This window comes from Hippoglossus stenolepis, chromosome 18 (genome assembly GCF_022539355.2).
Source record: "Hippoglossus stenolepis isolate QCI-W04-F060 chromosome 18, HSTE1.2, whole genome shotgun sequence".
Classification (NCBI taxonomy): Eukaryota; Metazoa; Chordata; class Actinopteri; order Pleuronectiformes; family Pleuronectidae; genus Hippoglossus; species Hippoglossus stenolepis.
The window spans coordinates 2,801,560-2,824,653 of record NC_061500.1 but is presented as its reverse complement, the minus strand read 5'-3'; the positions used below and the strand labels follow the sequence as shown (position 1 = coordinate 2,824,653).

Below are 23,094 nucleotides of genomic sequence, written 5' to 3'. Positions count from 1 at the left end.
TGATCAATCTCTTCACTGCACAAACTCATCATGAACTGATAATTCTTAGAGGAATCCCACCTCTTCACGATGGAGGTGTGTGTTTTACTTTGTTTGTGGGAAAGTTTAATTCACAAAAATGTCGTATATAAGACGTCAGATGTCAGCGTTCATATCCAGGATTCATTTCTGTACAACAGGAGGAGGTGGTCCACAGTCTATGACGAACACAGGACCAGTAAATCTGCCCTCGTACCAACAAGTTAAATTGCATTTTATTCCCAACACACACCAGTGATAAATCAAGATAATAACCACAACAGACCCGAACCCCGCACCAGCTGCGGCGACCTTTTTTTTCCGCTGTTAAACTAGCGCGAGTGGATTTGGACTCACCGTGTACTCGGGTCGTAAAACTCGAGCCCTCACTTTATCTCTTTATAACACATTAAACCCTGACAGCTCCTACCTTGGTGCCGTCACCTCCAGCTGGTCCAGGCAGTCCCATGTCTCCCTTCTCGCCCTGAGGACACAAACACTCCAGTTTAACCTCCACTGTAAAAAAAAAAATGCTGATGTGATGAAACCGAACTGAACCCAGAGGGTAAAAGGTTTTTTAGACGAAGAAGCCGACGATCACAGGAACAGGAAACTTCAGGTTTTGCCGATGTTATTTATCTGGTTATGATACAACCTTGTGTATTTCTCTGATTAGTTTAATTGTAACAGTTCTGTGATGAGCTCTCATCACCCATAACATTTTTGAATCATTACAATTTTGCTGCAGATCCAGGAATTTAACTTTCTTCGCAAAATTAATGAGTTAATTCATTCAGGGGTGCACGTGCACGTGCATGTGCTTGAATATCGGGCGTGACACAGACTAAAGAGTGAAATATGAAAAGAGAGAGAGAGAGAGAGACCTACATTGCATTGCACTCTTTTTCTTGGTGTTAGGGGAAAACATGTACATGTATGAATATCAATGTATTTACTGTATGAACACAGTTTTCTTGGTTCTCATTAATTTTACTTTGAATTCCCTGATGCTTGTTATATAATGTATAATACTCAGTGTTTATTGGAAAGGTTGGATTTATCATACCTTTATATTAAATACATGCATTTTCTATCAGCTCTGTTCATCTTAACAGAGGAAAGAACCATTACGTGTATATTTGAAGCCAGTTATGTTATTTCAGCAACATCAAGACATATTTCTAACTAATTTAAGTTAATTTAATCCTGTGAGATGTGATTGTGTTTGGTGCTGGATGGAAACTGAATCTTCGTCTTTACCTCTCGTCCCTTTTCACCGTGAACCCCCAGCTCTCCTCGTAACCCAGGGATTCCCTAATGATAGAAAATGGAAGACACGTATAAAGCGGACATCGGTTCACTGATAAAAATGCACTTTGATAGTGAAACTCATTATTTTGACGTTCTCCTGTCTCCAAACCACTGAGGACGACAGACCTGCTGAACAGGAACTCTCCGAGGACGAGTGCGTGTGGTTTTGTTCGGCGATGACATAAAAACAGATGAATGGACGTTAAGTGAATGAATAAATTGACTTACTATGAGACCCGGCCACCCGGGGATACCTCCCAGTCCTCGGTCTCCCTTTCCGCCCTGAGTGACAAAACACAATCTGCAGTTGGCTCATGCATCATGATTAAACTACGTGTTCACAAAGCTTGAGCTCTCGTTTCCACATGTCCCACCTTTGGTCCTCGGTCTCCGCGGGTCCCCCTGGCTCCAGCCTTCCCCCGTCTCCCCTGAGAACGAGTTTGTCATGTTTTTAAATGAGCAAGAGGACAAACACACACACACACACACACAAACACACACTGAAACGACCACATCTTTTATGCATGAGTCTGTTTGTGCAGTGGCTGCCACGATAGCTTTATCATCCCCTGCACATACGCCACTGTATCTATATGAAAATTCCTGTTTTCATTACGAACAAAGGCTCTCCTCCGCAAACTTATAGAATTTGATTCCAAACAGAGACGATGAGCAAACATGGACCTTAATTCATCAAATTATTATTTCAAACTTCATTTCTGCTGCAAAAATAAGTTCTCACCCTCCTGCCAACATGACCAGTCTTTCCTGTGGATCCATTCAGGCCGTCGTCTCCCTGTAGATGTGAGAAAACAACATCACAATGCAGAAGCTGTTTTTTAGTAGCCGCACATCTGGGACTTTGTGTTGTGAGACACAACCGATGCATGGATCTGTGTATTAATACCTTCTCCCCGTCCAAGCCTCTGGTCCCCTCGGGTCCTTGTCTTCCTGTCCCTCCCTGCGAAGCAACAATATCAATGTTTTCCCCTTTTGCAAGACATCAGAATGTTTTTAATCTTTAGTTAATTCTCAATATTTAACCATCAAATATCTGGGTTAACGACGGGGCAGCTGCTGAAGGAATAACTGTGATTTCATCATGTCCGGTGTTTCTGTGCTCATACTTACAGGAGCCCCTGTGGGACCTGGGGGACCCTGAGGCCCCATCTCTCCAGGAGGCCCCTGAGAAGAAATAGAGAAATAAAGTCAGAGCTGTTGAGGGATGAAAACAGATCGTCAGCAGAGGTGATTGACGTGTTAAGTTTTCACCTCCAACCCTGGGAGAGCAGGAGGACCTTGGATTCCAGGCAGACCATCTTCACCCTGGTCAGGTGATCGATATTATTCAGTTAGTTTCATGGGTATTCGCACTCAGTAAAACACATACGTACATTTATTCAGTCACATGTCGGCATGAATCAAGGTCGTATTCATAACCGTCAAAGCTGTCACAGCATCTGACCTGTTCCCCGGTCGGACCTGGAGCTCCTGGCTCTCCCTTCTCTCCCTGTGGTCCTGGCTCTCCTTTCCCTCCCTGGTCTCCCTGAGGTCCGACTTGTCCCCCCGGACCCTGACATGGAAACATCATACAAATACATCTTGAAATACAATCACATTATAAATGTATTAGCTCTTTTTTCACCACTGGCTGGTTTGTTGGTTTGTTTGTTTATCAGCTGGATTAAGCAAAAAACTACTGAACGGATTTTCAGCTTGATTGAATTCAAGGAGACTGTTGGGCCTTGTCAAGTTGGTTTAGTTTGCATTTGAATTAAATCATAATCAGCTACTTAATTTAGGAAGTTTACTGTGATATACCAGAAAGGAAATGCAGCTACTCAGCTAAACGTTGCCCAACAATCTGCACAACAAGTAAAACAGTCAAACGCAGGGTGACCAGATAACGTGAATCACTTCCTGATTCTCAGCGACACTCACAGAAGGTCCCAGCCTCCCTGCGTCTCCTCTGACTCCACGAGCTCCGTTTACTCCCTGAGAACGAGACAAGGAGAATAAGTGACGGATTCTAAACACACACTTTTACACAGTGTTGTAGAAAATATTAGATTTGATCAAGAGGTTACCTGAGGGCCTCCTGACCCAGGAGCTCCAGTAATTCCTAAGAGCCCAGACTCCCCCTGGAGAAATGATTGGAAATTAATAATGTTTTAACATTTCTTCTGATTTTACCGATTAGATTCAAGCAGAGCTCAGTGGGTGGTGATGTTTGGAGACTGTGGCGAGAAAACGTTCAGTGTATAGTATTATTATTTATTTAAACCGTGACGCAGAGTTACAAGGGAAACTATTTTTATCACCTTCTGCCCCTGAGCTCCATCTGGTCCCGTAGGTCCAAGAGGGCCCGTGACTCCCTGAAACGAGAACAAACACACAACAGACACAAGTTAACACACTCACATCGTGTGGAAACAGGAAGAATCATTTAAAAACAACACATCCGTCAGATGGATCAATACACAACAATTAGAGGTTAATTTTAAAGGTCGTTCTGAGCATCACAGCATCGACAGCATCAATACGTTAAAACTCACCCGTAAACCAGCCAGACCTGCGGGTCCCACTTTCCCCGAAAGCCCCGGCTCCCCCTGGTCAGGAGAGAGGAAGTGACATCAGACACAGTTTCCTCTGGAATAAATCAATCTGACTGATCGGAGGAGTCAAAGCGCTCACCATCAGTCCGATGTGGCCCTTCTCCCCCTTCGGGCCCCTCTCTCCGTTCGCTCCGAGGGTTCCCCAGGGGCCCTCTCGACCAGACAAACCCAGAGGCCCCACCTCGCCCTGTTGACAGTAAACTACAGTCTGATCACAAACTGCAAACAGCACCAAGAGGCGAACGGGACGAGCTTTATAACTCGTCGCTTCACTTTTTAACAAACTGAATCGGAGACATAGCGGAGTTTACCTTCTCCCCTTTGGGACCTGGACCTCCGGCTTCACCAGGGAGGCCGACGTCACCCTGCAGAGGAGGAGGAGCGAGGAGATAAGGAGCTGCTTGACTTCACTGTACTTCAAACACTCCTCCTTTAATCATCCCCACAGAGGACATTAGGTTTCCACTGCTGTTTGTCAAGCTGCATTTGATCATTTGTGTCACTGTATATTGTTTCCTGTTGGTGTTTGGGTTATTCAATCCTTTTTTCGATTTGGTTTTTAATCTGTTTTCATCCCCTGGAGCCTGTTTGTTGGAAGACTCGCCAACACATTTCTTCTTTTTTTTTTTTTAATTAAGACCTTTTCCGTTTAACAAGAGACTTGAAAAATGTGTTTAAAATACAAATATGTTATAATATCCATTGGATTTCATAAATGTTTTCAGGGCAAAACAAAGATTATGAGAAAATATTTAAAACACCAGCAGCGTAGTGTTTTATTTTCAGACGCTTTAAGCTAAACTGACACTTTACGCAGCGGCAAATTCCATCGAGCTGAGTGAAGGCCTGTTGAGGAGCTCACATGAATCATAAACACACCAGGTCCCTGCTGGTTTGATATATAATCAACGTCTGACTCACTGGAAGTTAAGCACCGCCACCAACGCATCATCAGGAAAAAGTAATTTCACACTTTATGTAACCGTGATGTTGATTTATCGCCTTTCAAGCCGGGCTAAGGGTCTAAATCATAAAGTATTTTTAGACATTATAGGAAGATGAAAGTCTAATTCCACCAATAAATTTAAAAAAACAACACAAAACAAACACATCTGTTCACCACAACAACTCTTTGAGTGTTTGTCGTAAAAGTCAACACGGTGGAGGTGATGTCATGACGTCCTTACATTCTTCACTGAATTGGAAAATCACTTCCTGTCGTGTATGAGACATCGACTCAACACGTGTGTCGACATCTGTAAATCATTTATAAAGTGAAGATCGTGTTTGAATAAAGAGCAAATGAATGCACCGACCTCTTTACCGACGGGTCCAGCGGGTCCCTGGAGGCCTTTCGGGCCCTCGAGTCCTCTCTCTCCTGGCGGACTCGGTGGACCAGGTTTCCCAGAAGGCCCCGAGTCGCCCTGCGGGAACACGTCAACGTGAGACCACAGGAAATCAGACGGTTATTGACTGCAGGCTTTTCAGTGAACATTAAACAAGGACTTCATCCACACTATTAAAGTTTTAAAACACATCGTTGCTCCTCTGGACTTTACGAGTTCCTGGATGTAGCCTGAGTCAGTTTGGCTTTATGTTGGATGAAAGAAATACAATTGTAATCAGTGAGGAAATGAACAGTCCTGCTACAATCACTGACCTGATCTCCTTTCCGTCCTGGGGGGCCCTCGATTCCTCTCTGTCCAAGGAGACCCTGATGAGGAGAAAGACAAAAGAACAATCAGCTGACGACAAAAAGTTCTTTGTAGTTCTATTACATAAGTAAATGTAGATGAAGTTTGACAATACATAAACAATATCGATTTTTGCATATAACCCTAACTACCAGTTCTACCAACCTGTTCTCCATCTTGTCCCGTGGGTCCGGGATCACCAGGTAAACCAGGTAAACCCTGGAGATCAAAGCATCAGATCAGTAACTGATCATAAATGAAAGGGTAATAAAACATATCACATCACAGATTCCTTTGTGTTGTGTAGTTTACCTTGTTTCCTCTTTTCCCTGCTGCTCCTAACAACCCATCCGGCCCCTGTGGCCCCTGAAGAGACGCAAACAAACATGACAACAAATTTAAATGTGTTATTTTCTAATAATTTACAATCAGCATGTTTATCTCTCCAGACTACAAGTGGCATCAGTTAAAACAGCCGTCGATGGTTAGTACCCACTCACTGGGATTCCTGCTGGTCCCTGTGGCCCCTGAGGACCTAGGGGCCCCATGCTTCCCCTGGGTCCAGGTTTTCCATTTGCCCCATCAGCACCTGGAACACCTGGAGGCCCCTGGAGATCAGAGAACAGCTGTTAGAACCGAGCAGAGCAACGTGTGCTGCTCCTCAACGACAGGAACAGTGCAAAACACTACAAGTACACAACCTTATTATTGTTATTATTAAATGTAAAAATAATATAGCTCATTATTAAAGTGTTGCAGGACAAATTGGAACATGGAGGCTGCTACAGTCTGTGATAATCACTGTGTCTGCCTATTGGTTTTTATTGCACTAATAGCAGATGCGTGATGATGTGTGAATCTTTATGCTCTATCGTTTACGTGGCTATTTGCAAATGTATAAATTAACTAACCCTCGTTATAAAAATGTTTTATGTATATTCTTTCACACACTCGTCCATTCCAATTAGAAGATGTTATTCTTGTTGGTCTAACGGTTAATGCTTCATTAACCAGCGTTGGTTATCTCCGAGAAACATCAGGTCAAAATGTGCAGCCTCACTCGTAGCAGCAGAATAACGCAGCTCAACTGAAACTCACTTCTGGGCCTTGAAATCCTCTGAGTCCTTCATCTCCAGGTCGACCCTGTGACAAACAACACGAGAGGATGAAAAACCTGAGAGCATCACAGTTTGAATCCATAAACAACACATGCAGATAAATGTTTCGTTTTTCTGATGTAAGGTATAAACTCACCTGAGGCCCCCGGACTCCCTTCTCTCCAGGAGGTCCTGACACACCCTGAAGAAAAGAAAAGACAAGACGAGTCAGAACATGCAAACCAACCTACGACTCTAATAGAGGACTGCTGGAGGAGATAGAGGAGTTTGGGGTTTATGGTTAAAAATTTGTATTTATTGTCTCTATTTTCTCAACTGCAGTCTGAACTCAACCTGTGAAAAAAGCTTTAATTTGCATCAGGAAAGAACACACGCCTCCAAATTCTAATCCTCGAGTGAAGCTGAATGTTTATACCGAATTTAAAGAAGTTTCCTTAAGCTGCTTTTGAGATATTGTGTTCACAAGACATACGGAGATGTATCTAATATATGATATGGGAGGAACTCACAACCCACGGAGTCATATACAGGAAGTTTTTAATTAACTCTAAACCCTGAACACTTTGTGTATCTGTGTGAGGACTGTAGGGTTAGAATCTCAGGTTTCACTCTGTCGACCACATCTTTTACATTTTCTTTAATTCCCTCTTAGAATAAATTATGGACGTGATGAACAAAGTGTTGAAGCAAGATGTGGAGCCTCCCTCGGACTCTGTGTTTTCCGTGTGTTGACAGGACTCAGCCAGTGAACACAGGAGCAGTGTATTTAGCCGATGAGTCCACCTCCGTGCTCCTGAGCGACCGACTCTGTGACAGATTGATGGATTTCACTACAGCAAAGGGCGAACGTGTCCAATGACACTACACGGAGGAGAAGTGAGCTTCAGGAAACAGTCCCACTGCCGTAACTGAAACTCTCTCTCTTTCCACGCAAGAGGGATTTTCTTATTTCCAGATCTAACCAACCAAACGACAGGGCAGCTGATTTATCGGCTGCAGAAGGTTTGACGAGTTTGAAGACGAGACTTTGACCTTCCAGACTCTCAACTTTGAATCAGAGGAAAACTGTCATTTCAGATTCCTCTAATTACGAGACAGGGTTTTTGAAGTTCCTGTGGAAACACCACACGCTTGCAAAGAACATTATTAGGAACAGCTTCTTATTGATGCAAACCTTCAATCAACCAATGAAATGAACTCAGATAAACCGTTTTTTAAGTTTACTGAGCGAAAAGGCCTCTCACATCTTGAGGTGGACGGGCAACAAGACGGCCTCCTTCAACGTCGCCATGTTTGTTGTTGTCAGAAACACACGACTCCGTGACGCCCTCTAGTGGACGTACATTGCTGGAAATGGACGTATGTTCTCGTACATAATCGCAGAATAAATGAGCCTTAATCCTGATTTGGTTAAAAGGTTTTTTTTTTACATCCAGGTTACATCACCTCATGGTGTTTTATCTTGATTGTTTCCTTTGTGTTTTGTACAGTATTTTCTCTTGTGTTATAAACTCTGGTGTTGCTTTGGGTCATAACTCTCAGAGAAGGAATACGACCCTGAGAGATACTAAACGACCGTGATCCCGACAGTCCATCCCAGTAAGTAAGAACACTGTCAGACTCCACCACCATTCATCCTCTTTTAGTTTTCTGCTCCACTGCTGAGGAAGTGGGACGCTGCACGTGCAGAGAGATGCTTCAGCGCCGAGCATTTCTCCTGCCGCGCTCTCACGCTCGAGAAGAAACTCGCTTATTTGTAGTCTATCCGGCGAACGAACCATCTCACCCCGCAGACTTGATTTGCCACCGGTGCCCCCCCCCCCCGACAAAATCAATCACTGTGACCTGTTCACCTCCATAAAGCGGAGGTCCCTGCACACCAGCTGCACACTTCAAATGGGTTTATTCGCCCAAACTCTCTCCTTGGTGTGACCCCATCATCGCAGGAGATAGGCGATAATAAAAAAGAATAAAAAATAAACCAGACACTTACTGCAGGTCCTGGTTTCCCGACTGGTCCTGGTAAACCTCGTAAACCCGCCTCACCCTGGTGGAGAAGAAGAGAAGTGAGATTTTATTGAATCGTGCTTAAGGACAGGGTTGGTAATCTTGGAGAAGCTATGGCAACTATCAGGCTCTCGTCAAAGTGACACAGAGATGATCGTACCCTTTCTCCCATGAAACCTGGAGGCCCTCGCATGCCCACGTTCCCCTGGAGGCCCTGATGGGAGAGGGAACAATAAACTTATCAACTCATGTCACAAAACCAGCTAATCCAGCAATAAACAACAAACTCTATTATAATCATTACTCAGGCTTCTTTGGAAAGCACTTTGTGTTTAATCTTAAAAATAAATGTATGAATAAAATTAATAAAAGTGTCTCCTTGTATGACCTCTGCTGACATACATGACACACATCACTTACATACATGCCTACTGGGCCCTGGGGTCCCTCCATGCCGGGCTTCCCTGTGAAACCCTGAGAAAACACACACACACACACACACACACAAACAAAACACACATCTTTAAAACACGTCATTGACACAATACGCACATACTCCAGGTATCAGTGTGTCTGCGGACTCACCCTCTCTCCTGGGGGTCCTGGTATACCTGGAGGTCCCATCTTCCCTGGAGGCCCCTGTTGGATGAGAACACTTTCACCAAAGGGCCAAAATACCAATGAATGTTTGATCTCTTCAGCCAATCAGATTTGCAGGACCGCACAGACATGATGTTCAAGTCAAGACAGAGAAGCTTGTTCGCTGTCTGACAAGAGGAGATTGTTATCACCGACATGTTTCGGCTAGAGTTTCTCAGAACTGTATAAACTTTCACAGGAGATGGATTCACAGTTCACCCGCTGCTCTCTCTCTGAAGACACAGAAAAACGCTTCGATGGATCTGTTCGTCTCTAAAACCTCCTGCCCGACTGCTTCAGATCCCAAAAACACATCTTCACACGGCGGCTAATGTCTTCAAGTCCTTTGTCTTGTAACTGACGCAGCCACAGAACGAGGACGTACCAGAGAACCTGGTGCTCCATCTGCTCCCGTCTCCCCAATCACTCCTTGAAAACCCTGGAAAATGTAGAGTAATAAAACAAAAGAGAAACATCACAAGAAGGGTAGAGAGAGGAAGGAGAGAAAACTTAATGAAAACTGCACAGCAGAACAAAACTAAGTGCAAATGTGGAACAGTATGTCGTCACTGTCATTTATTGCTTGAAAATAACAGAAATCTCTGGTTCAAAATGAGCTGATCCAGTATTTTACTAATAGTTTATTAATCTACCATTTAATCCCCTTTTTATTTGATGGAACTGGTGAATCTACTTCCTGTCATTATGGGAAATGTGTTGGTAATTAGGAGGCAGCGTTTGTTAACTTGATAATAATGTGGTAACTGGAAATAAAAAATGTTTAGGTCATCATCATCATCATCAGCAGCAGCAGCATCATCTGGAGTAATCGAGTAATAAATCCAGTTTTCACAAAGTTTGTACATAAATTATTGAACATGAAATATTTGGTCTGGGGCTCTGGGTGTTTTGAAGAATTCGATGAAATGAATACAAACGCATTTAATCCCCGATGGTTTTAGAATTAAATAATGAAAAACAATGCAATGTCAAGGTGTCCACATCCTTATGGCCAACATATATTGTATGTCAACACGTGTGAGGTACATACAAACACGTATATGTACTTTCAAACAGCCTAATGATGTCATGAAATGAACAGTGAGGTCATTCTGCGGCCAACAGTCTCACCGTGAGTCCGTTACTGCCGGCCGGTCCCGCGGCACCCGAGGGGCCCTGAAACAGAGAGGACCAAAATACCCACAATGCAATTTCCTCCACGCAACATTGTGTCGTTCATCACTTTATGAAATGATTGTGTAAACTCAGCATAATGGTTTATAAACAGATGGTTCAGGCTCATTGACATTGAAACATTTTTGACAACACATTTTCTCACAGAATTAGATTTTAGACATAAGATGGAAAATCTCACAATCGCGTTAAGTGTCTTTCTTTGTTTGGATAAAAAAAATATTGATGAATAAATATGTGAGAGCTGCAGCGTGAACTCTGTAGAGGTGTGCAAACACTGCCCCCTGCTGTCTAAACATACAACTACCACACAACAGTTCAACTCAGGAGTCAGTTTCACATTTCAATCTCAGCAGTTTTTCAGCACGTCACATCCTTTCCGTATGAAATGCATATATTTTTTAAAAGACAAAACTGGGAATAAAACCATAAGTGTATCAAATATATTTAACAGAGTAATAATCACTGGTCCAGTATGTGACAGACAGTAAATAAACATGTGACACACACACACACAGCATTTACAGATGATGGGATTGAAATATGATAGAGAATGGGAACCTGTGTACCAGGCTTTCCTTCTGCTCCCTCTGGTCCCGGTGGCCCCGACAAACCCTGAGGAAGAATCAACCAAAAACACAAACAGGTGAAATTTCTTCCTCGTGTCCTGTGGTCAGAAGTCGTGCACAAATACAGGAGGGAATGAACGCAGAGTATGGACAGAAGACTGCGTCTGTTTCTGTACACGATTCTAACGCTGAGCAGAAGTGCACCTTAATACCACAATATCATTAGGAATCATTTCTGCCAGGCTTGGTGGGAAAAGTTTACCGATGGGCCTGGTTGACCAGTGTGACCCCTCTGTCCAATCGGACCCTGGAGGAGAAAAGACAAAGAGACGACAACATTAGCACTAACGAACAAAACACCTTAAACTGCAGGTGCAGTGATTTATCAACTGGTTTCTCTTTAATAAAATGTTTTAAAGTTGTTTCATCCATGTTGATACTTGTTTTCCATGGACTCTATATAATAATAGACTTGTACTCTTTCAATTTCTTATCATGTTGCACCCTCTTCTCCTGCATTTGGTATAATCCATAAACTGTAAATAAAGATGGACGACGCATCGACAAAATGAAGTGAAAATATCCCGGATAGGAGCCAGAGTCTGAGAAGTCACGATCGAGGGATGGGCGTCAAAACACAAGCTTGAAATGTACTTTGACTTTTAGAATTTGGTCCATGTCCCATTTGCTAACATGGAGGAGACGGGGTGCATGAACTAATCTGCAGCCAGCCACCAGGGGGCGATCGAGACACTTCATTTTAAGGGAGCCGTCATGTCGTCCATCTTTACGTACAGCCCGTGATTGGCCCTGTGTGATGTGTCCTACCTTGTTCCCTCTGGGTCCTGGTTTCCCGTTACGTCCATCTGGTCCTCTGGTCCCCTTCAAGGAGATTCACATATTAATGTCTGATAGCATCAACATCCAGATTGTCCAGAAAAGATTTCCAGATGCATTTTAAGTGCATTCTCTTGGAAATTCTGTCTCTAATCTACAGAGATAGTGAAGGATTGACATTTAAACAGGAAGAGAGCGGAAATTAAACGTAGTCGAACCAGGGACCTGCTGCTCAAGGGCTATGTTCCCTAGACTCTCATGCTGCAAGAAAAATACTTTACTACTGAGATTTTAAATTTAAAACCCTTAACGTCCGTGTGCAATGACCACATGTAGAGACCTGCATGGGTTAAATTCACGTTCTTTCTCTCTCCATTCAGCGTTCCCTCATATTTGTATGTATTAGGTCACAGGAAGCTCTAATGTTACACAGTAAAATCTGATGTTTGGGATCAACACATGAAGTCATGTGACATTTCACTGTGTTCGGAGCCATAAATCATCACTGACCTTTAACCCGCGGCTGCCTTGTTTCCCCTGAGGGCCAGTTTCTCCATTTGTGCCCTGAATGAAGGAATATAAAATCAATCCAAGCTTATCTTGTTTTTCTTTCACCACACGACCCCTCGTCTGCGTCGTTAAGCGAGCGTGTAATGCAATATCACCGTGCGTATATAAAAAACAGAGAGTCTCCACGGTGGGTTGATTATACTTTATTTGCTGCCAGTTTAAATGTGAAACACGGTGCTGAGTTATCTGAAAACAAGCAGAGAATCAATACAGTTAACGGGGCTGTTAAACGGTACCTCGGTGCCTCTGGAGCCCGGCTCGCCCTTCGTCCCCTGGAAACCCGGGAAGCCGGTGGGGCCCCTCTCTCCCTGGGGGCCCATAATGCCTTCTGCCCCCTGAAAACCCTGAGAGGGAAGCAGAGACTTTTAAAGGCATGTTTGGAAATCGTACATGAGATTTTAATGAATAGTTAGAGACATCGTTAGAGTTGGAGGTGCTCCCGGCTAACGGTTTCCACCTGTTCCCAGTCTTTATGCTAAGCTAAGCTAATAAGCTGCATGTTGTAAGAGAGTGAATAAGTGTATTCAAGTTCATTCAATTATTCTCTCCATCATGTCTTATGTGGATAATGTGTTATCTAGTTTTTATTTCAGTATTTCCTTGTGTTTGTATCGTATGTTTACTTTGCTGCTACAACACAACACATTTCCATCTCCTCTTATCTTATCAGACAGAAAACTGCTGCCTCCTACTTTGTCTCCTTTAGGTCCAGCGTCCCCCGTGTCCCCGTCTGGTCCCCTGTTGCCCTGTGAACGAGAGAAAATGCTCAAAAGAAGATGCACCCAGATATTTAAATAAGTTCGTGAATCGCACGCTGAGCACCTACCGTTAGTCCGAGAAAACCCATAAGACCTTGTTGCCCCGGAGCGCCCTGGAGATAAATGTACAGAAATCATGAAGGATGAAATAATAAAGGGACAATTAGCTGATTTATAAGCAGCTTACTTAAGTTAAGTTAAGTGAATCAACTTGAAGAGAGAGGAGATTGAATAAGAGACACAGTGAGTGACAGCGTCGTGTCGTGATCCACTGACAGCCCACAGCCAGTAGATGGCAGCACACTGTCTACCAGCTCACTGAGGATACACTGTGTGTAACTGTGAGACGCAGCAAAAAGCTATGAGGTCATTTTAAAAGAACCTTAAAGTCATAACGACTTGTAACATTATAATATACATCTGTTCTGCTCCTGCAGTTTCAAAAGAAGTGGGTGAAAACCTTGAATATGTTCTGCACACGTGTATTAAATCACCTTCAAATAACGTCAGGTCTTATTCTAAGTTACAATAATCAACAAACACAATCTGTTTGAAGTAATAACACAAATTATCGTACGGTTTTAGTCCTTATTTGAATATATAATTCAGATTGAACCTCTAAGCTTCAGATATCAAGAGAAACTTTCCTTATGTGACCTGCGTGTGAATGTGATGACGTCACACCCTGGTGAATATGTTCATGTGTCACTCACCATCGGCCCCTCGAAGCCGGGATCCCCCCGTTCACCCATCGGCCCCACAGGCCCCTGATGTGAAAACAAACACCGGTGATAAGACACTGAACAATCTGCTCTTAGACATTCAGAACAGAGGCCGTTTAAAGATGGACGACGTGACAGCTCCCAAAGCTAAAGCCTCTCCATTGCCCCCTGGTGGCCGGCTGCAGTACATGTCATAAATCCTGTGTCTCCTCCGTGTTTGCAGATGGGACAAAACTAAAAGTCAAAGTTACACCTTGAAGAAATGTTTCTCAAAGATGGTTTCTGTCATTTCAGGTTATCACGTATGTCCAATGTCCATCTTTATCTACAGTCTATGATTCAACACCTCAGCCTCTACATTCTATCGTGAGCTCCTCGTCATGCACATTACGTTTTATGTAGAATTAGACCCCCCCCCCCCACTAACAACCCAATCAAGTTTTATCAACCATTAACGACATTTATGTAATTAAGGTAAGAACATTGACTCAGACAAACAGACGAGCCCAATAAACGCTGCATTTAAAACTAATCTCAACCATTAAGTGAGTAAAACACATCTGTCCGGAACCAAACAACAACAATAAAAAGAGACTTACGTTCTCTCCTTTAGGGCCGGCAGCTCCCGTCAGTCCCAAGTGTCCCTGTGAAGAGTTTTTTATTTTACTGATCACGGATCTAATGAAGTAAAACTGCTCTGAAGACGTCTTGACTTGAACTCTACTCACTTGGAGCCCTCTGAGTCCAGGAGGTCCGATCTGTCCCTCTAAACCCGGAGGCCCCTGATGGGAGGAAAAACAAACTAATGTATTTTAAACCATAAACACTAAATACCTGCATCATAATATTAATCAAACTAAGTGTTTACCTGGGGGCCTTTGTGTCCAGCAGTGCCAGCAGGTCCCAGGTCCCCCTGAAAGAATAGATAAGATAGGTCAGCCAGAATTTAAGGTTAACATTTTTGATTAAGATCAATAGACCTGGTGCCCAAAGTTCATAATCATACCGTACCTGTCAGTTTTTAATCATCCATCCAACTGTTATTCATCATAATGTCTAAGTTTCCATCTTATGACACAAATGTGATCTGCAGACATTATCACCTTGGGCCTGGAAACCCGTGATGAGCAATTTTCAATAATTATTTTAATAATCTTTTATAATCTTACCCTTGAGCCATTAACTCCTTGAGCGCCAACGCGTCCTGTGATGCCTGGTGCCCCCTGAGACACACACACACACACACACACACACACACACACACATATGCATATTAATAATTGGCACAAACAGAGATATATTCCATCACCTAATCCCTCTATGTTCTTACCGTTGGCCCCGGTGGACCTGAGAGGCCGTCCAGTCCGCTCTCCCCCTAGTGACATCGAGAACATATAACTGGATTAATGATAAAGTCAATTTACAGCTCAGAATCTCTCACAACGAACAAAACTGCATCATTAACTTGTTCTCCAAAAATATAAATAGTCATTCTGTAAAAAACTAATTCTCTAATCTGGCCTTCACTGAAAATAATACCCCGAAATGCCCCAAAGCATGCTGGGATTGGTTTGAGCTGCGGGCCGGTGGATGTCGAACACATTTACCCAAACGCTGCAAAATCAACATCCTCAGAGGCCAAATGATGACGTTGCGGTTTGAGAATATTAAATTGTGAATTCTCATGTTTCTTGACATTGGCTTTAAAACAAGTCTTCTGAGGAAATAAGATATACAGACATACACTGCACATACATAACAAGACGGTGGGGTCCGAAAGTCTGAGAACACTTTCCTGTTCGAGGGGAAACTTCCACAGGGAAAACCCATTCTAAGTGTCATGCCTGGTTTCCTATAGAGCTACAGTCGGAGAGAACATCACTCACGTCAGGGCCACAGGGCCCCTCTGGCCCGGAGCCACCTCGGATCCCGTGAGGCCCCTGCAGAGGAGATTAAATATGTACTTAAGGTCAACTGAAATAAAATGGAAGATTCAAATACATGAAAAAATAGAGTCTGACCGATTGGGATTTAAAGAAAATGTAATAATATCATTATTATTTTACTGTTTAACAATACACTTTATATGTAAAAAGAGGAGTAAAAGGGAGGGACACTCACTGGAGGCCCAACAAGACCAGTTCGTCCAGGTAAACCAGTGGAACCCTGGACAAAGACAAAACACATGTGGTCACCGATGAACTGTTTTAAAGGAGACGTGTGAAGCTTTTCAGCTTCTCTTTCCTCGAGAGTTTTATCATAATAAGTGTTTTCTGAACATTGGAGCATGAAAACCTATTAAAGTAATAACACAAATTAGAATAATCAACCCGAACATTAGCAGAATATGTCTCCTTTAATAACAGAGGTAAAAATCTGAAATCTAATGTAAAGGATGGATGATAAATAGATTTATCACAGTACCTTCTCACCGGGGTCACCTGTTTCCCCTCTTGGACCCTTGAAGCCAACCAGACCCTGGAGAAGAATAGAAATAAAAGATATTAAACCAATTTAAACCTTTTAAACTGAAATGAAAATGAAAAATATGGTTTAAAAGATATGATAAATGGTTAAAATATGACAGAAATTGTGTTTGCAGGTCGTTTTTTGGTCTCACAAGTGAATAATTTCCCAAACAGTAAATCAAAAGCTAAAATGCTTCTGACCTTTGTTCTGTACAAAAGTATCGGTGCTGTTTTATGACTCACCTCATCACCTTTTTCCCCTTTGGTCCCTCGCTCTCCTCTGTGTCCCCAGGGCCCCTGATGACAATCACAGACAAGATGGAAACACGTGAGAACAGACACAGATGATTTACCAGCTGTAAAACACACATGTGTTCACGTTCCTGGACAGAGTGTACACACCGATGATCCGGGAGCACCGTGTGACCCCGGCTGACCATCGTCCCCATTTGTACCGTCTCTCCCCGGGGCCCCGACTCGTCCGGGAGGGCCCCTGGCTCCCTGCTCGCCCTGTCAGGCAACAGGAATCATCCGAGTTAAATCAACTTTTAACACTTCTGCTTCTTTATAAGGCTCATAAAAAATATATGGAATCAAATAAAGTAGAAACACAGCGAGTGGAACCACAGCTGCAGTGAAGCTCACACTGGTGGAGTTGGATTCTAAATGATAAATCTGTTCCGAGACGACACCGACGCTCGGCTCCGCTCTGCCGAGCCGTTCATCACACGGACACGGGATCAGCTGAATAACAATACGCTGTCGAGGAGACGGTGGTCGGTAATAACTCTGCCTGACAACAGGTGGAAAACTTGTCCAGATTCACACTGGATGGATAAAACACCTGTGCTGGTGCCGCACAGACGTATTTTAAACTGCTGAGGATGATGGATGCAGTTCTCTACGCTCACAGACTGGCATGATGAACGAGGGTTTACTTTAAACCAATATTTAACCAGGATACTTTCACTTTGGGCAATGAATCTTTTTCCAGTGCATCGCATTTATATATTTACACATAACTGCCTGTTGTTTTCATAAGTGATTCATGATTCATGAAATATCACAAAACCCAGAAGAACTACAGTTTCCCAGAGTCGAAGGTGACACCTCCACATGTTGTCGATGATATAAAACAGAGGAGAGACATTCAGACCCCTTCGCTTTTTACACATGTTTCATTTGTATTCAAATGTTTGCCTTTGTAAAAAGAAATTTCTGCACATTTATCAAAAACTGAAATCTGTTATTGTCAGACGCGTTCAGACTCTTGCTGTGGAGCCTCACACTGTGTTCAGACACGTCCAGTTTGCTTTAACTATCCCTGAGATGTTTCTAGAACTCGACCGGAGTCCGTCTGTGGCAAATTGAATAGAGTGGACATAGTTGAGTGAATATAAGGTCCCACAATTCACTCTGCATGTCAGGAGAAAAAAAAACAGCCAGTCTCTGGAGACCGGAGCAGTAAGTCTCTGTGGTGAACCATAGATCAGAGCAGGAATATAAAACCATCTCTGAGTCTTTGAGTTTTCCCAGGAGCACAGCGGCCTCAATGAGCCATGGGAGAGGTTTGGAACCACCAGGACTCTTGCTGGAGGAGGTCGTCCAGACAAACCCAAGACTCAAGAAGCAGCAGGAATTGTCTGCACATTGAATTGATTGATAACATTCATGTTTACCATCTCTCCTGGCATCCCTCCTTGTCCGCGCCCCCCAGCTTCCCCAGAAGGCCCCTGGAAAACGACAAACACAAATATTCCATGAACCAATACAGACTTATTTATTAAAAACAATCCAAACTGTGTGTACGGATCCCATCTCTTACCGGTATGCCAGGTTTGCCCATCTCTCCAGGGGGTCCTGCAGGACCTTCCTCACTCTGCAAGGTCACAAAGAAGAAACCGGCCTCAGGTGAACAGGACTAAACAAAACAACTCAATCCCATCAAAGACTGTTAATGGTCACTGTGGACTTACAGGCCAACCGGAGCGGAGTAACTGGTAGAAGTTGGTTTGCTGCAGGAAGAACGGAAACACAGGATTAACCCATGAACTTCAATAACTTCACAAACAGTCTGGGAAATATATAACTATATAAACGTATTGAACTGTGGGACAATAGAAATGATTAAAGGTGCGTCCACGTAAACCTGAGAGCACACAGACAGTAACAAACTGCCGTCGCAAACTACTCGCAGACGTTTCCCCTCCGTCGTCTCTGGCCTCATCTGTTCGACATCACGGGCTCACACGGGAACTGCAGGTCAAAGGTTCGACTGGGAGTCTGTGGATCTTATGGATGTGGAGAAAAGACGGCTTCACCTCAAAGAACATGTGATGTCCAGTGTGTCTTTCGAGGGACTGACGATGAATTACATAGAGAAAGAGCAAGGAGAGGTCATCTTCACGTCTACTGGTTAAGATGATGAAAGGGACGCTGGGAACTGTGGTGGATTCGCAGGATTTAAAAAGAAGCAAAAATAGACGTTTGATTAACCGTGAAACCTCGATTTTAATTTCTTTTACAAATCCTCCTGAGGGGAACGTGAACGTCTGCAGCATTTCTCATTTAAAGTTGTGAGTAACACAAAGAAATAGATCAGGACAACAATAGATCAAGAAGATACAGAATATACTGTGGTCAGCATCTTACCTGGAACGCAGCCCATTCCTCGGCCGTATTCTTCCACAGGTAGAGGCTCGGTAAACCTGCCGCACCAGGACGCCCGGACTCCCCCCTTTTCCCAGATCGGCCTTCGGGGCCCATTTTACCCTGTGATGTGAAAAACAAGTGGTAAGTTCATGACAAATCAATTTACATTTCCGATACTTAGCATTGTGGCACAGCATTTCAACATCACATCATAAACGTGATTTGCTGCAGCGTTTAAGCTTCAGTGTAAATAATATGCGCAGATAATTAATGGAGGCAGGAGTTTATAGGTGTAGGTATGAACATGTCTGAGGTGAAACTGGGCTTTAAAACACGATATGGCCCTGGATGCTGTTTCAGGTGCACCGAACAGCACCGCACGACTCAGGGGGGGGCGAACCTAACACATCATCACAGGCTGTTATGTCGTAAAAGATTATTTTACCTTATCACCTTTAAACCCCCGGACGCCAGGTTCACCAGGACAACCCTGTGGAAACATGGAAACTGCAATAAAACTGCTCCGACATACAACGTGGAAACAGCATCTTCCAGACAGAAATCATAATTTATCAACTACTTAAAGAAGTTAGAATTTAGGTTCAACAAATTTGACATTTAATTAAGCACAGTTGACCTTATGTTTTAAGTACTGGAGGCAACACTAGGAGATAATTACTGTGCTCCTCGGGAAGTTCCCCTCTTCCTGAGTGGTGTCGTTAAGGCATGGACGTTAAAAAGATGTCTTGTGTTTATGTGTTTGGAGCTTTTAAACAACTCCTTTTATTCTAATTACAACAAAATGAACGAGTATCATAAAAAGAGAAAACAATGTTACATCATCTGATGAGTCCATTATTCTCTAGATCAGGAAACAAGCTGATTAACCACTAATCAGAGGAAAGGGTACGGATGTTATGCTCAAGTCAAAATCCATTTTGCAAAGTTTGTTTGAAGGCTTCTTCGTGTTTAGTGATGGTTACTCTGGTGGAATGCAACACTGAAGAGGATCTAAAGCCCTAAACCACTTTGTTCAGCTGGATTTGGGATTTTAGTCGTGTTGTTGATGGATTCAGGTCCAGATCTTGACATGTTGGTGCAACCCGACATCTGGAGACGTCTGAGCAGAGTGCAGGATTTCGTGGATTGACTGTAGCGATTCAGTAGTTACTGCTAAATGTATAAATCTATAAATATACAGTAGATGAATTAATAAAGAAAACATACTGACTAACCCAGATCTGCATTGTAAAGGTATTTTTAGAATTTCCAGGGAAGAGATATTTCATCCAAACCTCGGGGGTGAAGTTAAGCAGAGGGATCGTTCTGCAGTTAAACAGCTTTCACAAGGATTTGAGATGTTTTCTTTTACAATTTGAATAAACCTGCCAGCCAGTGAGAAAGATGTATTTTCGGAGGCCAAGACTTAGAAATATTGTTTTGTAAATAAGAGTCTTTAATCATATCAACACACTTGTTGAGGATCAAGGCTGCAGGCTTGTGCAGACTCCAACAAGCAAGTGGAGCAAGAGCTGAGATGTTGTACACGAGGAGAGAGGAGCCAACAGGACGTCTTCCTTCATGTTCCCTGCAGCTGGATCCAATCACTTGTAATCGTGCTGAGTGATCCTGTGCGTTTTTATGGCAGCGTGACTCCAGAGACGGGCCCAGACGGGGCCAGATGTGCAGCCTGGTTCTGGTTCCGTCTGCCCCGCGGTTCCTGCCACGACCCACCTCTTACACCAGGTAAAGCTTCTGATTGGGTATCTTTTAAAGATGGTTTTACTAATTAACACCAATCAGACAAGTTGGCAGCGAGAGGTTAATACGGTCAGCTGAGAGACGCTACGACAAACCGCTCAGACTCGTTAACCGTGCGGTTCTCTGAGGGCTCAGATCGAGGCATCAAAGACAGATCCACATGTGTTTGAGCGGCGCAGCCCCCCCCCGCCCCCCCACTGATCAGACTCAGATGGCGGCCGATGCAGAACAGCTCTTGTAAGCTGTAAAGCATAAACAGACGTCACACTTTCTTCATGCGAGGTTTGATCCCACTTCATCTCCGATATAATACATCAAGTCTACAGATGAAGCAGCGGGGCAAGCCTCGGCCTTCGCTGTATCAAGGTCTTAAAAACTGGAAAGAAAAATATATGCAGTAACTAATTTCAAATTTTTACAGCTTAAATCAGTGTAACCTAAAGAGGGCGTCTTCCTCTCTGTCACTTGTAGTTGACAAGTGATCTGACATCTGTGCGAATCAATGCACGTGAGTCACAGATTGGTGTAAAATACAGTTTTACTGTCACAGTTACTTTTTGAAGTATTAATTGCCCTAATTTCAATCAACAGATGCAGTTAAATCAAAGCCGTTGTGTGTTTATGTGAACTGCTCATGTTAAAACCAGGTGACGGAGGATGTCATGGCTACTGGACGAGCATCAGCATCATGTATGGGTGAATTTTGGTTTCCCGGTTAGATGAGACTGATGACTGAACAAGGTTTGTGGACAAAACTGTGTAGGCACTGTGCCCTGAGGAAGACATACGACAATAAGAATACATCTAGCAAGGCCAACTGATTGTGGAGATAAAGTTCTCGCGTGTGAGAGAAGTGCCACTGACGGGTTCGTTCACAGCTGCAGTGGAAACTATGACGTCTGACTGTTGGCAAGGATGGTAAACACGTTTTGGTAAGTGCACAAAGCAAATAGCGCTGCAGACAAGAACTCAACAGAGCAAAGTATGTCTGCCTTTTTGTTGTTGATGTTGCAAATGATCCGATCTTTGACTCAACGAGTTGAACCTCAAGTCCTTTGGATTCAAAGAGCAGCATTAAAGCAAATAGAGCATCACAAGACAACTCACCTCTGCCCCCGGTGGACCCATTCGGCCGACACCCCCTCTCTGCAGCCGGTACATTTTTCCATCCGAGCTCCGCACCAGGTCGCCGTCTATGGACACAATGGTCACAGTGCCGGGGTTCTCCCTGTCTTCATGTTTGACATCAGAGTGCGTGGTGCTCTGCGTGGTGATGGATCCCGTCTTTTCATCTACGCCCTTTGCAGATGGGTCAGAGGAGATCACCTGAGCTGTAGGTGAGACAGTCCTGCCCTGATCATCTGTGGATGTTCTCGGATATGAAGGCTTCTTGGGCGTGTTTCCGGGGCCCAGGTCGATGATGTCATCGGAGGGTTTCCCGGGGAACAGTGAAGAAGTCCTCCCGCTTGAATCTTTCTTCTTCTCTGTAGTGATGTTCTCCTCTAAATGTTTAGAAGATATTTCAGGCTTCCCCTTCTGGTTTCCTCCGTTCCCGGAGGGCTTCCACAGGGGGTTGGCATATTCACCATTTTGGAAGATGGGATCCAACAGGTCGGTGTCCTCGTCCACCACGAAGACGTCCCCGCGAACTATCGAGCCTTTTCGATCGGGTCCTGAAAGCATCGTCCCATCTCCTCGAGAAGCGGCTCGGCGCAGGAACGCATTCTGTTGAGACAGAAAACAGGAGTTGGAGCTGATTCAAGGATATAATCTTTGAGACGTTAGCGCAGAGTGTTTCTGGTTTGTGTCATGTTGTGATGTTGTGATGTCAACAGCTGGATGAATCATGAGGATCTGTGTTCTGTTGTTTGAGCAACAATAAAGATTAAAGATCTAATTATATCAGATTGTAATTTTAAAACCACAACAGGGACATTGTATAATGGATGAAAAGGACTGGATTGACAGAATCCACTTTGTGCCAAATTTTTTTAATATTTCCAGAAATCTGTCTGTATGTGACTCGCATTTCTCTACAACCGGTCATCATATAGGTTTCACACTTGGCATGTGCGTTGTTAAGGGCCTAAAGAAGTGCAGAGTCGAATTTGGTGCAATTCTGTCATGCGATATACGTTTAAAGTTGATCAAATTTGAATAA

General features: G+C 43.6%; 1 protein-coding gene across 1 annotated transcript in view; it reads right to left on the bottom strand.

Annotated features, from left to right (window-relative positions):
* si:ch211-196i2.1 (collagen alpha-1(I) chain) overlaps nucleotides 1–23,094 on the bottom strand; it is a 72,236-nt gene that overhangs the window by 5,932 nt on the left and 43,210 nt on the right. The window contains exons 7-58 of the mRNA XM_035184531.2: nucleotides 22,041–22,658; nucleotides 19,618–19,662; nucleotides 19,173–19,292; nucleotides 18,497–18,535; nucleotides 18,346–18,399; nucleotides 18,200–18,253; nucleotides 16,923–17,030; nucleotides 16,764–16,817; nucleotides 16,477–16,530; nucleotides 16,174–16,218; nucleotides 15,939–15,992; nucleotides 15,383–15,427; nucleotides 15,222–15,275; nucleotides 14,921–14,965; nucleotides 14,781–14,834; nucleotides 14,652–14,696; nucleotides 14,044–14,097; nucleotides 13,399–13,443; nucleotides 13,265–13,318; nucleotides 12,809–12,916; nucleotides 12,513–12,566; nucleotides 11,994–12,047; nucleotides 11,428–11,472; nucleotides 11,158–11,211; nucleotides 10,534–10,578; nucleotides 9,788–9,841; nucleotides 9,349–9,402; nucleotides 9,184–9,237; nucleotides 8,924–8,977; nucleotides 8,750–8,803; nucleotides 6,893–6,937; nucleotides 6,737–6,781; nucleotides 6,139–6,246; nucleotides 5,951–6,004; nucleotides 5,804–5,857; nucleotides 5,605–5,658; nucleotides 5,261–5,368; nucleotides 4,256–4,309; nucleotides 4,024–4,131; nucleotides 3,885–3,938; nucleotides 3,651–3,704; nucleotides 3,417–3,470; nucleotides 3,271–3,324; nucleotides 2,795–2,902; nucleotides 2,602–2,655; nucleotides 2,461–2,514; nucleotides 2,237–2,290; nucleotides 2,072–2,125; nucleotides 1,704–1,757; nucleotides 1,558–1,611; nucleotides 1,279–1,332; nucleotides 449–502 (exon numbers count right to left, since the gene is read on the bottom strand). Coding sequence (XP_035040422.2) covers nucleotides 449–502; nucleotides 1,279–1,332; nucleotides 1,558–1,611; nucleotides 1,704–1,757; nucleotides 2,072–2,125; nucleotides 2,237–2,290; nucleotides 2,461–2,514; nucleotides 2,602–2,655; nucleotides 2,795–2,902; nucleotides 3,271–3,324; nucleotides 3,417–3,470; nucleotides 3,651–3,704; nucleotides 3,885–3,938; nucleotides 4,024–4,131; nucleotides 4,256–4,309; nucleotides 5,261–5,368; nucleotides 5,605–5,658; nucleotides 5,804–5,857; nucleotides 5,951–6,004; nucleotides 6,139–6,246; nucleotides 6,737–6,781; nucleotides 6,893–6,937; nucleotides 8,750–8,803; nucleotides 8,924–8,977; nucleotides 9,184–9,237; nucleotides 9,349–9,402; nucleotides 9,788–9,841; nucleotides 10,534–10,578; nucleotides 11,158–11,211; nucleotides 11,428–11,472; nucleotides 11,994–12,047; nucleotides 12,513–12,566; nucleotides 12,809–12,916; nucleotides 13,265–13,318; nucleotides 13,399–13,443; nucleotides 14,044–14,097; nucleotides 14,652–14,696; nucleotides 14,781–14,834; nucleotides 14,921–14,965; nucleotides 15,222–15,275; nucleotides 15,383–15,427; nucleotides 15,939–15,992; nucleotides 16,174–16,218; nucleotides 16,477–16,530; nucleotides 16,764–16,817; nucleotides 16,923–17,030; nucleotides 18,200–18,253; nucleotides 18,346–18,399; nucleotides 18,497–18,535; nucleotides 19,173–19,292; nucleotides 19,618–19,662; nucleotides 22,041–22,658 — 3,657 coding nt within the window. The remainder of the gene's footprint in view (nucleotides 1–448; nucleotides 503–1,278; nucleotides 1,333–1,557; nucleotides 1,612–1,703; nucleotides 1,758–2,071; nucleotides 2,126–2,236; nucleotides 2,291–2,460; nucleotides 2,515–2,601; nucleotides 2,656–2,794; nucleotides 2,903–3,270; nucleotides 3,325–3,416; nucleotides 3,471–3,650; nucleotides 3,705–3,884; nucleotides 3,939–4,023; nucleotides 4,132–4,255; nucleotides 4,310–5,260; nucleotides 5,369–5,604; nucleotides 5,659–5,803; nucleotides 5,858–5,950; nucleotides 6,005–6,138; nucleotides 6,247–6,736; nucleotides 6,782–6,892; nucleotides 6,938–8,749; nucleotides 8,804–8,923; nucleotides 8,978–9,183; nucleotides 9,238–9,348; nucleotides 9,403–9,787; nucleotides 9,842–10,533; nucleotides 10,579–11,157; nucleotides 11,212–11,427; nucleotides 11,473–11,993; nucleotides 12,048–12,512; nucleotides 12,567–12,808; nucleotides 12,917–13,264; nucleotides 13,319–13,398; nucleotides 13,444–14,043; nucleotides 14,098–14,651; nucleotides 14,697–14,780; nucleotides 14,835–14,920; nucleotides 14,966–15,221; nucleotides 15,276–15,382; nucleotides 15,428–15,938; nucleotides 15,993–16,173; nucleotides 16,219–16,476; nucleotides 16,531–16,763; nucleotides 16,818–16,922; nucleotides 17,031–18,199; nucleotides 18,254–18,345; nucleotides 18,400–18,496; nucleotides 18,536–19,172; nucleotides 19,293–19,617; nucleotides 19,663–22,040; nucleotides 22,659–23,094) is intronic.